General features: G+C 52.9%; 3 protein-coding genes across 3 annotated transcripts; all 3 read left to right on the forward strand.

Annotated features, from left to right (window-relative positions):
* Positions 1–1,406: 1,406 nt before the first annotated feature.
* On the forward strand, positions 1,407–3,343 carry CC1G_06158 (rhamnolipids biosynthesis 3-oxoacyl-[acyl-carrier-protein] reductase; the record flags this gene model as incomplete). Its single annotated transcript, XM_001839916.2, has 5 exons — positions 1,407–1,820; positions 2,069–2,220; positions 2,292–2,526; positions 2,806–3,019; positions 3,100–3,343. Exons 1-5 carry the CDS (start codon positions 1,811–1,813, stop codon positions 3,341–3,343), a joined length of 855 nt encoding a protein of 284 aa, XP_001839968.1. The 5' UTR covers positions 1,407–1,810.
* A 412-nt stretch (positions 3,344–3,755) lies between these two features.
* Positions 3,756–5,815, forward strand: CC1G_06159 (hypothetical protein; the record flags this gene model as incomplete). The annotated part of the gene is made up of 2 exons (XM_001839917.2): positions 3,756–5,019; positions 5,094–5,815. 2 exons carry the CDS (start codon positions 3,756–3,758, stop codon positions 5,813–5,815), a joined length of 1,986 nt encoding a protein of 661 aa, XP_001839969.2.
* Positions 5,816–7,092: 1,277 nt separating this feature from the next.
* CC1G_06160 (hypothetical protein) lies at positions 7,093–8,433 on the forward strand (the record flags this gene model as incomplete). The annotated part of the gene is made up of 8 exons (XM_001839918.2): positions 7,093–7,243; positions 7,327–7,355; positions 7,415–7,445; positions 7,502–7,534; positions 7,593–7,673; positions 7,734–7,784; positions 8,247–8,272; positions 8,341–8,433. The coding sequence occupies 8 exons, from the start codon at positions 7,093–7,095 to the stop codon at positions 8,431–8,433; spliced, it is 495 nt and encodes a 164-aa protein (XP_001839970.2).
* Positions 8,434–12,735: the final 4,302 nt, after the last annotated feature.

Genomic DNA, 12,735 nt, shown 5'->3' on the forward strand with positions numbered 1-12,735 from the left:
CGCGCGATAGTCGGGTCCGGAGAGGTTTTGATGGTGATTAATTGTTTCTTTAGCAAGGCTGGAACTTGTGACGAGTTCTTCTATAACTTCTTCTTCGCCAGTTCGGGAGGACCGTATCAACTCTTGGAGCTCGAGCAACGAAAAGGACACCAGTCTCCGACGACCGCGTGCAAGCACAAGGGCAAGCTAAGGATAGTGTTGGTGTTGGTGTTGGTGAGAGCGTGTGTAACCGACAGCGTTACCGTCGACGCCACCGTTTCGTCGCTACAGTATACCAGGGGCCAACCCAGGCCAAAGTCCAGGCGCTGCGGTGTGCCAAAATGAGCACCTATGTGTAGACGGTCGCGTGGAGAATGAATGGTCGGTCATCAAATGTTGCTGGAAGTCTACTCACGTCCATAGCCGAGTTAGCTGTTTGATATATAGGACTAGATTAGGTTAGATTTGTTCGGGTCCGGTGATAGGTATTGTCTGTGTACGTTTGGGGAAAGTGAGTGTGCTTCTTACTGGTGCGGTATTTACAGTAGAGCAGCCCTTTTTATGTAGACTCTAGAGCAGCGTAATAGAGGCTGGTGAGGAGGATATGGGAAATGGCGGGGGGAGGATTCAGGCTGGAAGGTTGTTTGGCTGGTTGGTAATAGTCTAGTGAACTAGTAGGTGAATCTAGTCGGATAAGACAATCGTTGGTTTAGTACATAGTAGCTATAGTGGGCGAACTCAGACAGACGTATCAGGTAAGTAAGAACTATTTGGGTAATCCAACTTGAACGAGAGAGGATGTACGGCGGGGTCCAGTCTGAATCCAATCCAAACACCAATCATCCGAGTTATCTTCGTACTATGGGCGCTTATCCCGGGCTCAAGGGAGGACATCTTAAAGTTTGAAGTTAGCTGTATGCACTTATCGCAGCAAAGCTAAACGCAAAAGCTATCACAGTGGGTTATGTACCCATTCGGGGCGTTCTACATAGTAGCCAGTCTCCAGAGACAACAGCTTGAAAAATTGCGAGGAACTTGATTCACTGGCAGGAGGCGCCGGCAATCCGTTGAATCCACAGTCAATTTTGGTCCCGATAGGGTTCGAACTCGGGACCTTCAGCGCTCAGCGAGCGTCGAGCGCACAGCCGAGGAGCCGCACTCCCCTCCTCTCGGCGGCTAATCCAAACTACCCAAGCGCCCCTATCTCTCCCTTCCAATCAAATCACCGCCAAATTGGGCGAGCCCGCCGAGCCAAATCACATGCTCCGGAGGCAATGAATCTGATCTCGGGTTTCCCCCGCACTCGATTCGTTCAGCTCGCCCCTCGGCTCCTCGGGATGTCATCAACGCTCTTCTCACCATGAATTCTGAACGACACTTCTGTCATTCCGTCTTTCCCCAGCGCGGTTTGACCCTGTCTCTCGAGTGTCGCACGGACGACGAGGATTACGGACGTGGAACGCACGACAGGAAGACAGACACGGCAAGACAGCAGCCGCGATTGAAGTTTTCGAGTGACGATTCAATATTCAGTCAGAAGAGCCGGCTCAAACAAACCCGACCACCCGGTATTTTGGAATTTTGACCCCAGCGTAACCCTGCAAGGAGAGGACGACACCCCACACACCGGCGACTTGTGAACCCCGCGCTTGATTGTATTGCGAGCTTACCCGTTATTTGCGTATCTCTCCTGTGTTGTGAAGGCGGTTGGTTATATAGCCGGGTTTGGAGAGACTTTTGCTTTCTGCTTTCGCGTGTCATTCCGACTTTTGACTTTGACTTCGACCACACACGATAAACCACCAAGGACAGAACAAGAAGGATTGAAGATATGGCACAGAGTGAGTGTTTTACTTACCGGTATACCTATTCTTTTGGCCGTTGGAGTTGTGGTGTGGTGTGGATGGAGAGAAGACGGAACGGGAAGGGGTGAGCTTATTGCGCGAATCCCTCCTCGTTTCCTGTGTGCACGAGGCGATGTGGACGTCATCTCCTCTTGTGCCCCTTCTTTCTCCATCCTTCCTTCTCGCTTCGTTCCTCCATCCCCCATGTTCATCTCCAAAGAGCGCCGACTAACCGCACCTCGTAGACCTCAGCATCCCCTCAATCTTCAATGTGAAGGACAAGATCGTCCTCGTCACGGGCGGCGGCTCTGGTATCGGCAAGATGATGGCCACCGGGTTCGCGCAGAATGGCGCCAAGGTGTACATTGCCGCTCGAAAGGAGAAGCAGTTGCAGGAGGTGCGCTCTCCCACTCCCTCTCTATCTCTCTCTACTCACCTCACCACTCCACTACGTCCACCCATGAATAGGCCGTAAACGAGATCAACGCCCTCAACCCTACCCACCGCGCACAATACATCGTCGCCAACATCGGCTCCAAAGCCGGCTGCAACGCGCTCATCGAAAAGTTCAAGTCGCTCGAGTCTAAACTCCATGTGTTGGTCAATAACAGCGGTATCACCTGGGGCGGCCCCTTTGAAGACTTCCCGGAGGAGAAGGGATGGGATAATGTGTTTGCTGTTAATGTGAAGAGTATCTTTTATAGTGAGTGGTCTGTTCGTTGAATGTGCTTTCATATCCACGCTTCGGGCTCGATTTCGCCTCTCTGCGTCCCTGGCCCCTTTCTTTCCAACCGCGTCGTTGCCTTTCCGTTTGGTCCGCCTATGGCATGGCCCACCGTCGTTGGCACCTTGTCCGACAGCGTTGGGTGTGCGGCTCACCTTCTCGTTCGCTCAACGCTGTTCGACTGCTTGGCCCCTCCTTTCCTTTCGCCACTTTCCCTCCCGCAACACCCAAACTAACCCACCCCTCTTCCTCCACCAGTGACCGCCGGCCTCGCCCCCCTCCTCAAGAAGGACGCGACCAACCAAGACCCCGGCCGCGTGATCAACATCTCCTCCACCGCCTCCGTCGAGCCCGCCGCTGAAGGCGCCTTGTCCGCTGACGGCAACGGAACGTGGAGCTACCAACCCTCCAAGGCCGCCGTCAACCACCTAACATCCACATTGGCTGTCAAGTTGATTGGTGATAACATCACGTACGTCTTTCCCTCTCTTCTTCCTCTTCTTCAAATCTTTCCATAAATCCCTAATCTAACCCGCCCCTCCCCCCTCGTAGTGTCAACGCCATCTGCCCCGGTCTCTTCCCATCCAAGATGACAGCCTACGGTCTCCGCACGGCAGGAGACGAGGCGTTCCTCGCGGGTCAGCCTACAGGACGGTATGGCCAGCCCTCGGATATTGCTGGTCTTGCGATTTTCTTGTCGAGTCCTGCCTCGGCGCATATTACTGGCGCGCATATTTTGCTTGATGGAGGTTCGAGGTTTAGGGCGCATGCTATTGCGCCTGCTACTAAGCTTTAGGCACAGGGGATAGCGCTGTGGTGTGTGCGTATTAATTATGCTTTTTTTATGTAGGTAGGCTGCTGGTCAATGCAAGGACAAGTTGGATATCGAAGCCCTTTGTTAATCTGTGGCCATGCGTTTTACATGGTGGCAGACTATCAATTTTTTTGAATCCAATCGTGAAGACTTGGTTGTCCTCTTCAATTCGGTGATCAGGAGGCACACGCTCAATGTCAGTCTTCGCCTCGCCTTTTCGGTGTCTTGCGGAGGGTCTGAGGGATGGGAATTGATATTGACGACGGCGCCACCATCACGTCCCACTTGTGGTAGAGACGACAACAGTGACACCTGGTTGCCCAGAGTCTAACGTTGGCTTCGTTCGTTCACCACGTTGCAAGTAGGCTCGTGCCTCGAGTTGCATCGACTCTCAATGTCCAGCAGCGATTCGATGTCTAGCACTAACTCAGTGACCAACAGCGCCTCAACGTCCAGCAATACCTCAACGTCCAGCAGTATTACCTCGATGTCCAGCAGTATCTCAATGTCCAGCAGCACGCTACCGTTACCCACCGACATCCTCTACGCCATCCTCGACCTCCTTTCAGAGGACAAACCCACCCTCCTCGCGACCTCCCTAACGTCCAAATCCTTCACCGCGCATTCCCAACGGTTGCTCTTCCGCTCGGTGTGCTTCGTGCTCAACTTGGACTTGGACCATTCCGATGGGGTGCTCGATTCGGATGTTGAGGGCAACTTGGACTTGGATCGTTCGGATGTACATGGTGAGCTCGAGGTTGGGGAGACGCGACGAGACTCGAAAAAGTTGGATTCCGAAGAGCCGCTGGCCAAGTTCGCCGGGGCGGTGAAGACGAATGCAAAGCTGGGATCGTATGTTCGATCGTTTTTGGTGGCTGTCAAGCCTCCTACCTACGATCCCACCGAGCTTTCCCAGTCCAATTCCGGTTCACCACTGGAGGAAACACTTCTCCAACGATGTCGTCAAAAAGCCGAAACGGGATTTTACACTCTCCTTCCCCGACTTACACAGCTAGAGCACCTCCATATTGTAGTGCAGTACCCGCAGAGGAACGTTCGATCGGTGGTTTCGGTGATGCGTATATTGGAGTTGGTGGGCTCGGGAGGCGATGGGGGTTCGGTTGGGGGCTTGGACTCGGATGGGGCCTTGGACTCAGGCTCAGGCTCAGGCTCGGGGAGGTTTGAGTCGTTGGGTTTGGGGAGTGCGTTTTTGGATTTGTTGGTGGGGATTCGGAATCAGGGGGTCCAGGAGGAGGAGAGGGTGGGAAATGTGAAGTTGATTCGGACGCTTAAGCGTCTCAAGCGGTTGGAGGTTGATAACTGCGAGTTGGATTCTCCGAACGAACCTGCACCCGCACTGCCTGCCGCCACAACCTCGACCCAAATCCAAACCCCCGATACCAGCCCGGGTACGCCTGTCGCGCAACTAAACCTGGAGCAACTCGTCTTTTATGGTCCTCGTACGAACTGTTTAGCGCCTCTCGTGGCTCTTCAAGCGCCCGATACGCTGCGCCGGTTGTACCTTTGCACGAATCGTAATATGGTGTTGGAAACAGGGCCGTTAAGGGATTTATTGGCGAAATCGGGCTCGTCGTTGGAGTGGTTTGGGTATGCGTATCCTGGGGGGAGCTGGAGTGCTAGTGGGGATGGTCAATCGGGTGAGTGGGGTTTGTTTTTTGAAGGGTTGTTTCTGACGATGGTGTGCATCTGGATTATGATTACCAACCAACAGTAGCAGCAGCAGTCGTACCCACTATCGAAACCTCCATCTTCGCCTCGCGCCACACACCGATCTTTGCTTCGCTCACTTTGCTCAGGACGTTCAAGTTTAGGATCGCTACGGCGGATTTGTTTGATTGGTTCAATAGGCCTGCGACGGGGACGAGGACCGCGATAAAGGAACATTGTAGATTCATGGTTGAGATACTTACCGGCAGCAGCAAGAGCAGAAGCAGCAGCAGTAACAGCTTGCCGGGTACCACCACCACCACTACCACCACCGACGAGGGTACCACCACCAACACCGACGAGTCCGAGGGCCCGCCGGCGAGGCCTAGCGCGTTATCCTCCGTTCCGAACCTCGCCCTCCTCCAACTTGATCTGTTTGGTTCCCAGACGGTTGATGATTTTGTGAGTCTTGACATGGAGTGGGAGAGGGTGAGGAAGGTGTTGATGGAGGGAGGAGGAGGAGGAGGAGGGGTGTTTGGAAAGTTGGAGAAGGTGGAGATTCGTGCGTGTGTAAAGTGGGAGCTGCCGTGGAGGACGAGGTCGAGCTCAAACTCAAACTCGGCCCCCGGGTCTGACAGGCGTCCTAGGGACTTAACCGATGAGGCCTTGACGGCGTGGATGAAGGAGGGCCCGTTTGCGGGTCTCGAGGAGAAGAGGGGCGTTTGTGTGGAGGTGAGGAATGTTAGTTGGAAGGAGGAGTATTATCCTTATGTTAGTAATCCTTGAACGTTGACTCCTCGAGGCGGTCGGTTAGGAGTGTAAGGCCGAGGTCACGGTGTATGGATGTGTTCGATGTATTATATTTTTCTTTATCTTTGTGGATTGTAGAAGATGGTGGCTACTTACCGTTCGTCAAACGGTAGAGGGAACTTGAAACGGAAGCTGACGGACGTTTGTCTTCTGCTAGATTGATGACTCTGAATGGGATACGCTTGGAATTGGTCAGTTCGACATTCAAGTTATGGATGAAGATATGGTTCAGAAAGATAGCATCGCGCTGGAACATTGAATCGAAGCGCCGCCGTCACCTTGAAGCGGGTCCTCAAGATCACACCTCGGTGAAAGGTCGTCGGTGCTAGATGAAGTCTTCGTTTCAGTGTGTGCGCGATGATTAACACTGTTGCCGAGTTCTCACCTTATCTCCCCTCGTTCCTGACTTCGTTGCCTGAAAATTCCACCATGGCTATTTTTATATGATGTCTCTTTCGACTGTTGGATGCTGAAACGACCACGGAGGTTCACATGGAGGCCGTCAGCTGAACTTGACGCTTTCTCCACTGACACCAGCGCGGAACTTTGACTTCGTGATACACCATCTGAATCCGAAGCTCTGCAATTTCGATGATCATTCCGCTTGCAAGTCTATACATACGATATCCAAGTCAAACTAGAAGATCGGCGGTCACTGAAAGTTAATTCGAATTCGGACGCATAGTAGTTTTCGATTACCCGGATTCCGGATTCGAGGTCAGTGTTTTGTTTTTAGCCTTTCACGATTCGGCATCGGCACCACTCACTGCCTTCGGCTCCAACCAATTGTTGGATAGATTCATTCTCATTGACATTGACGTGTACAGATACATGTGTACCAGATACCTGAAAAGAAGCCGCAGGGGTTGTGCGGGTTAACCTCCAAGCCCCCGCGAAGTTCTGCGTTCAATCGAGAGCAATCTTCTTTTTCCCTCGTCGAGGACGGACGGATGGGCTGTCAAAGTGTGCTCAGATGTATTAAAGCCGGTCTCCGCAGGAAGGCTTCAGGTTCCCCTTTCTTCCCCTCTTTCTCTCTGTTGCTTCAGAGCTCTCAACTTAGACTGCCATGGATGCGGAAAGAGTGGCTATGGTAGTTTTGAGGAGTCGTCATGTCTATGTACGTCCTTCGCCGGGATTTGCTATTCTGGACGATTCCTCATCTGACCTCTGTCTGCCCTCTTCCTTACAGTACGTGAATTGTCAGTAGCATGCCCTCTAGCCCGAGATCGCAGCCCTTGAACACCCATCCAGTAATGGCCTTCGTCTACTACATCTGCGATTGGGCGCATACGTTCGAATGGGAGGTCGCCTACATGTGGGAGAAGGGCAACTGGTCCTTGATCAAGGTTGCCTACTTCCTTGCTCGGTATACGGGGTTGGTGGATTGGCCTTTGATATTTATTTGTACGTCTCGGCGTCACGGTGTCGTTCTCTTTCTCTTTTACATGGCGATCTGAAGGATTGACTGTGATCTGGATTCTTGATAGATAACCATGCCTCTGAGTTGACACCAAAAGTGAGTGGGCCTCGGACGTATGGCCAACGGATGCTGAGGAACGACTGTGCTGATACCAGGAGTGCAACACGTTATTTTATGCGGCGATACGTGGGTTCTTTCCAGCAGCCACTGCATTCTGTACTCTCATCTGACTTGGGCTCCAGTGATAGGATTGGGGGGATCGGGGTTTGGCGAAAGTACGTTTCGATCACGAGGATTAGAACTCGCTGTGATACTCAACTGGACATGATCTAGCTCTCATGTTTCTCCGGGTATACGTCCTCTCTGGATGCTCGAAAAAGATGGGCCTCTATCTGGTCTTTCATTTCTACGTTAGTTCGCTCTACGGTGTCCAGTGATCTAAAGTACCATGAAGCTAATGACAAACTCCTATAGCTCTTCCTAGGAATGATATTTACGTTCTTGATTCTCTCCCTGAAGTCGTTGGTTTGTAAGTCATCTCAACAATTCCCTTTATATGGTTGGAGAAGCTTAGCCTCTATCGCGTGTCGGGACACTCTACAGACGTTTCTTCGCCAGCTCCAGACCAGATAACCTGCTATTTCCAGTCAGGAAACAACGCATATATCGCAGCCGCTTTTGGAATCATTTTGGTTCACCACATCTGTCAGTATCCATCCTATCAATATAGTATCCCTATTCGTTCTTTGTAAAAGCTCTAACTCCTGTGCGGATATTTCAAGCGGCTATGATTCTCAGTCTGTATCTTGGTCTGCCAAGATTCGGGCAATCCAAAAGCCCGCTGTTGGCGATTATATATCGAGATGGGACGTTTTATTTTATTGCCATCGCTTTGGTTACCGCTGTGAATCTGGGACTTGCGGTTTCCGGACCTGTAAGTCCATCTTATCTTTCCCATGTATGTGTTTTGCTAATTGTGAGTCGCAGAAGGAGTATTGGATTATGTTTCTATGGTGCGTCTCCCTCACTATATTACCGCATTTGCCGCTTATGTTGACCACCCGTTTATGACTCGGACTAGGCTTCAGCGAACGTTAAAGGCAACACTCTCGACCCGCGTCGTTTTGAAGATGAGAGAGACCGCGAAGAGGAGTTTGCATATGCGAGGGAGTAAACTTACATTGGGTCCGCGAGACACGTACTTGTTGGGAGCACAGGGTGGGACGACTGGGGTGTCTGAGCTCGAGTTTAGCTCGAAGGTGAAGAGAGTTGAGACGCGCACTTGGGATTCGGAGTGTCGCGAAGAGCGAACACTAAACCAAACTAAAGACCAGATAAGATGAGCGGAGGCGAGATAAGAGTAGTGGGAGCGATGAGAGACGTTGAGCAATAAGTTGGAGCGACGAGTAGAGCAATGTATTGACAGAGAGGTCAAGCTGGGGAATCTACAAGACCAACTACACAACTTATATACTGTAACTACAAGCTACATAGCCGCCGTGAGTCAGAATGACAAATAACGATGCAATACATGAGAGACAATAAGGGAAGGTCACAAGGCTGCGCGAAGGCTGCGCAAGAATAAGGATGAAACAATAAAGAAGCCACAATAAGTCATAATGAGTCGTAAGGCTGTGCGAGAAGAAAGGAACAATAGAAAACAGGGCAAAGGGCAAGACGAGGCAGTGTTCCATGAGGGAAAGTGTCCATAACGAGAATAAAGACAATGCAGAGGCGAAGATAAGATGAAGGAAGCGATAAGATAAGATATAGAAAAATAGGGGTCATACCAGCAGTTCACGACATTACCCCCCTCCTAAGACTCATCGTCCTCGATGATCCTAGGTAATCGACGCCCCTCCTCCCAATCCAAGTCCATGCGACAGAATGGTTGAGTTGTCGGCTGCTTCTGCCACGGGATCGATGCAAAGGCGGTGGCGGAGATACGACGTGGTGCGTTCGGATGTCGACGGTGGTATTCGGTGATGAGCTCCTGCGCATTCTTCAAGTTCTCCTCCGGTTCCCAAGAGTCGTGCCCGGCGCCATACCCCTTCCAACTGACCAAGTACATCAGCTTCTGACCCCTTCCCCTCTTGACGAACTTGCTATCCAGGATGCTGTCGACCTCGTATTCAAGCTCCCCCTCCAGTTCAACAGGTTCAGGCGGAGGCGGCAGAGTGCCGTTGACATCATTACCTTTCCAGGGGGAAAGCTTGTCAACGTGGAAGACAGGGTGGATACGAGAGAGGTCCTTGGGGAGTTCGAGCTCGTAGTCAAGGTCGCCAACACGTTTGAGAACCTTGTAAGGGCCGAGTTGAAGATCGCCGAGCTTGCGGGTGGGTATCTGGAGTTGGATGTCCCTAGCGTCAAGCCAAACGTAGTCGCCTTCCTTGAACTGGTGGGCAGATCGCTTGCCAGCCTCGTAGGCATCCTTCTGGTGAGCCTTTTCGAGTCGAAGTGCAGCTTCGGCGTCCTTCCGAACGTCTTGCAAGTGCTGAAGGCGGTCGTCGACAGGTCGGAGTCCGGTTCTCTTGCCAACTGGGACATTAAAATGAGGGATGTAACCATAGAGGACTTCGAATGGCGAGCGGTTGTGAGCGGAGTGAACGCGGGAGTTGATCACAAACTCAGCCATTGGGAGGTGCTCGTCCCAGTCATCTTGTCGGCGATTGACGTAAAGACGGAGATACTTCTCGACTTCTTGGTTGGCGCGTTCGGTCTGACCATTGGCTTGGGGGTGATAGGCCGTGGTGAGGTTGGATTGGATACCGAGTCGACGGAGTAGGGTACGCATGACCTTGGAAGCGAACTGGGGACCACGATCACTGATGAACTTCAGGGGAAGGCCGTGAAGACGGAAGACCTCTCGGTAGTAGATATCGGCAATGCCCTCGGTAGTGATGTCGGACGTACAGGGTAAAGCGTGGAGAGCCTTGCTGTAGTGGTCGGTGAAGACGATGATGGCATCGTGCCCATGTGCTTCAGGCAGCTGTGTGATGAGATCGACACCAACAGATTCCCAGGGGCCTTGGGGAACGTCTAGAGGCTGGGTGAAGGCCTTGGGGTGTTGTACATGCTTCTTCCGTGCGCAGGTGTCACAACCGTCCACATACTTCTTGACAAAGGCTCGGATACCAGGCCACCTAGTACTGCCGTTCAACTCGTTCGAGGGTTCCATGGACGCCGGGGTGACCAGAGGTGGGATCGTCGTGGCATTGCTTGAGAACGTCGCGGCGAAGCTCGTCGTCAGGTGGAACGTAGACACGCCCCTTATAGTACACCAGGCCGTTCTCTTCTTCCCATTCAGCGAGACCGTTAACGAGGCGACGAGGACCAGATGTGCGGAGTTGGGCAAGTCCTTCCAGAACGTGTGTCTCACGAGTGCTGGCATTGCGGATGCGCTGCTCCAGGGGGTTGACGAGCATGTGAGCGGCGGCGAGCTTGGCAAAGTACTCCGGTTTGAGAACGACCTGTTGCCTGTTGTCTTCGGCATCAGTGACCTGGTGGGTGTCAAGACGGGATAGGGCATCGGCTTGAGTGTTGGTCTTGCCGGGGCGATGGGTGAGGAAGAACTTGAAGCGGGAGAGGTATAAGGCCCAACGTGCCTGCCGACGGCTGAGGTCTTGAGCGGAGCGCCAGTACTCGAGATTGGAGTGGTCGGTGACGATCTCGAATGGTTCCGGAAGTCCTTCTAAGAAGTGCCGCCAGTCCTTGAGGGCTTCGATGATGGCCAACATTTCGCGGTCATAAATCTCGTAGTTGCGTTCAGCCGGCTGCATGGAGGCGGAGCGGAACGCAATGGGGTGCCAGAGTCCATCGTCGTGCTTCTGAAGGAGGGCTCCTCCAGTGGCAAAACCCGAGGCGTCGACTTCAAGACGGGTGGGGCGGCTAGGGTCCCAGAGGGTAAGAATAGGGGCAGAGATGAATGCATTGCGGAGGGTGTCAAAGGCCTGTTGCTGGGGCTCGTTCCATTGCCAGGGGACGTCCTTCTTGGTCAGATCGTTGAGGGGTCGGGCGATAGTGGCAAAGTCCCTTGATGAAACGACGGTAGAAGTTGGCAAAACCAAGGAAAACCCCGTAGGGCACGGAGGTTGCGGGGAACCGGCCAGTTGCGGACAGCTTCAACCTTGGTGGGATCCATGCGCACTTCACCTTCTCGAATGACTAACCCCAAATACTCAATCTCTTCGCGTTCGAACTCGCACTTCTCAGGGCGGAGGTACAGGTCGTGCTTCTTGAGACGTCGAAGGACCTCATGAACGATCTGACGATGTTCTTCTAAGGTGGCGGTGAAGATGAGGATGTCGTCAAGGTATACTGCAACCTTGCCACCGGCGATGAGATCGGAGAAAATGGAGTTCATGAGCCCTTGGAAAGTGGCGGGGGAGTTGGTGAGACCAAAGAACATGACGAGAGGTTCGAAGAGGCCTTGATTGGTCGCAAACGCTGCCTTCCACTCGTCTCCTTCCTTGATGCGGATGTTGTTATAGCCCCAACGAACATCAAACTTGGTGAAGTATTTGGCACCACGGAGACGGTTGATGATATCGGAGACAAGGGGGGAGTGGGTAGCGGTTTTTGACAGTGATCTCGTTGAGCCGACGATAATCCTGGACGAAGCGAAGTTTGCCATCCTTCTTCTTGACGAAGAAAACTGGGGACGAGAGAGGGGACTTGGAGGGACGGATGTAGCCTTTCTTTAAGTTTTCGTCGAGGAAGCGGTTGAGTTCCTCCTGTTCATTCTGGGACATGGGATAGACCTTGGTGCGCATGGTAGTCGGTGCTCCGGGGATGAGGTCGATAGCGTGATCCCACGGCTTGTGTTCGGGAAGGCGATGGGACTCGGATTCGGAGAAGACGGAGGCGTGTTGGCGATACTGGGGAGGGACCATCTCTTCGAATGTCTTCTGGGGCTTGGCCTTCTGAGCTTCTTCCGCGATCTTCTGCGAGTAGGTGAACCCGGCTGCACACCAGAGCTCATCACCAGTAGCCTCAATCAGCCCAGCTCGGACCCATTTTCGACGAGTGACGCGATTGGCACGGATGCGGAGCAACGGCGGTTCCTCTTCGGGTTCAGGCACGGAGTTTGGGGTAGAGTTGGGGATAGGGTCGGAGGCAATTGGGGTAGTCGTGAGATCAGGGGTGAGTGCTGCGTCAGTGATCTGCTCCAGGATGGCATCACCAGAGGGGGCTCCACGATAGGGGGTCTGCGCGTCTTCGTCTGGGATCTCTTCAATGGTGACACTGGCGACCTTGGGTGGAGGAATATGGAGCGTGCCTTTGCGCCAATCAATGTGAGGGTTGATTTTGCGGAGCCACGGGAGTCCCAGAATGACGTCCTCGCCTCCAAGGTCAGCCACGAGGAAGTCTGTCCACTCGGTGTGTCCGTCGACTGTAAGCTCGAGCCGAGCAAAATGGGTGATATGACCAGCCTGATTGGGGGTGCCGTCGATGTTAAGGAGTTGAATGGGGTGCC

The sequence above is a fragment of the Coprinopsis cinerea genome (genome assembly GCF_000182895.1).
Source record: "Coprinopsis cinerea okayama7#130 chromosome 2 map unlocalized cont3.2, whole genome shotgun sequence".
Taxonomy (NCBI): domain Eukaryota; kingdom Fungi; phylum Basidiomycota; class Agaricomycetes; order Agaricales; family Psathyrellaceae; genus Coprinopsis; species Coprinopsis cinerea.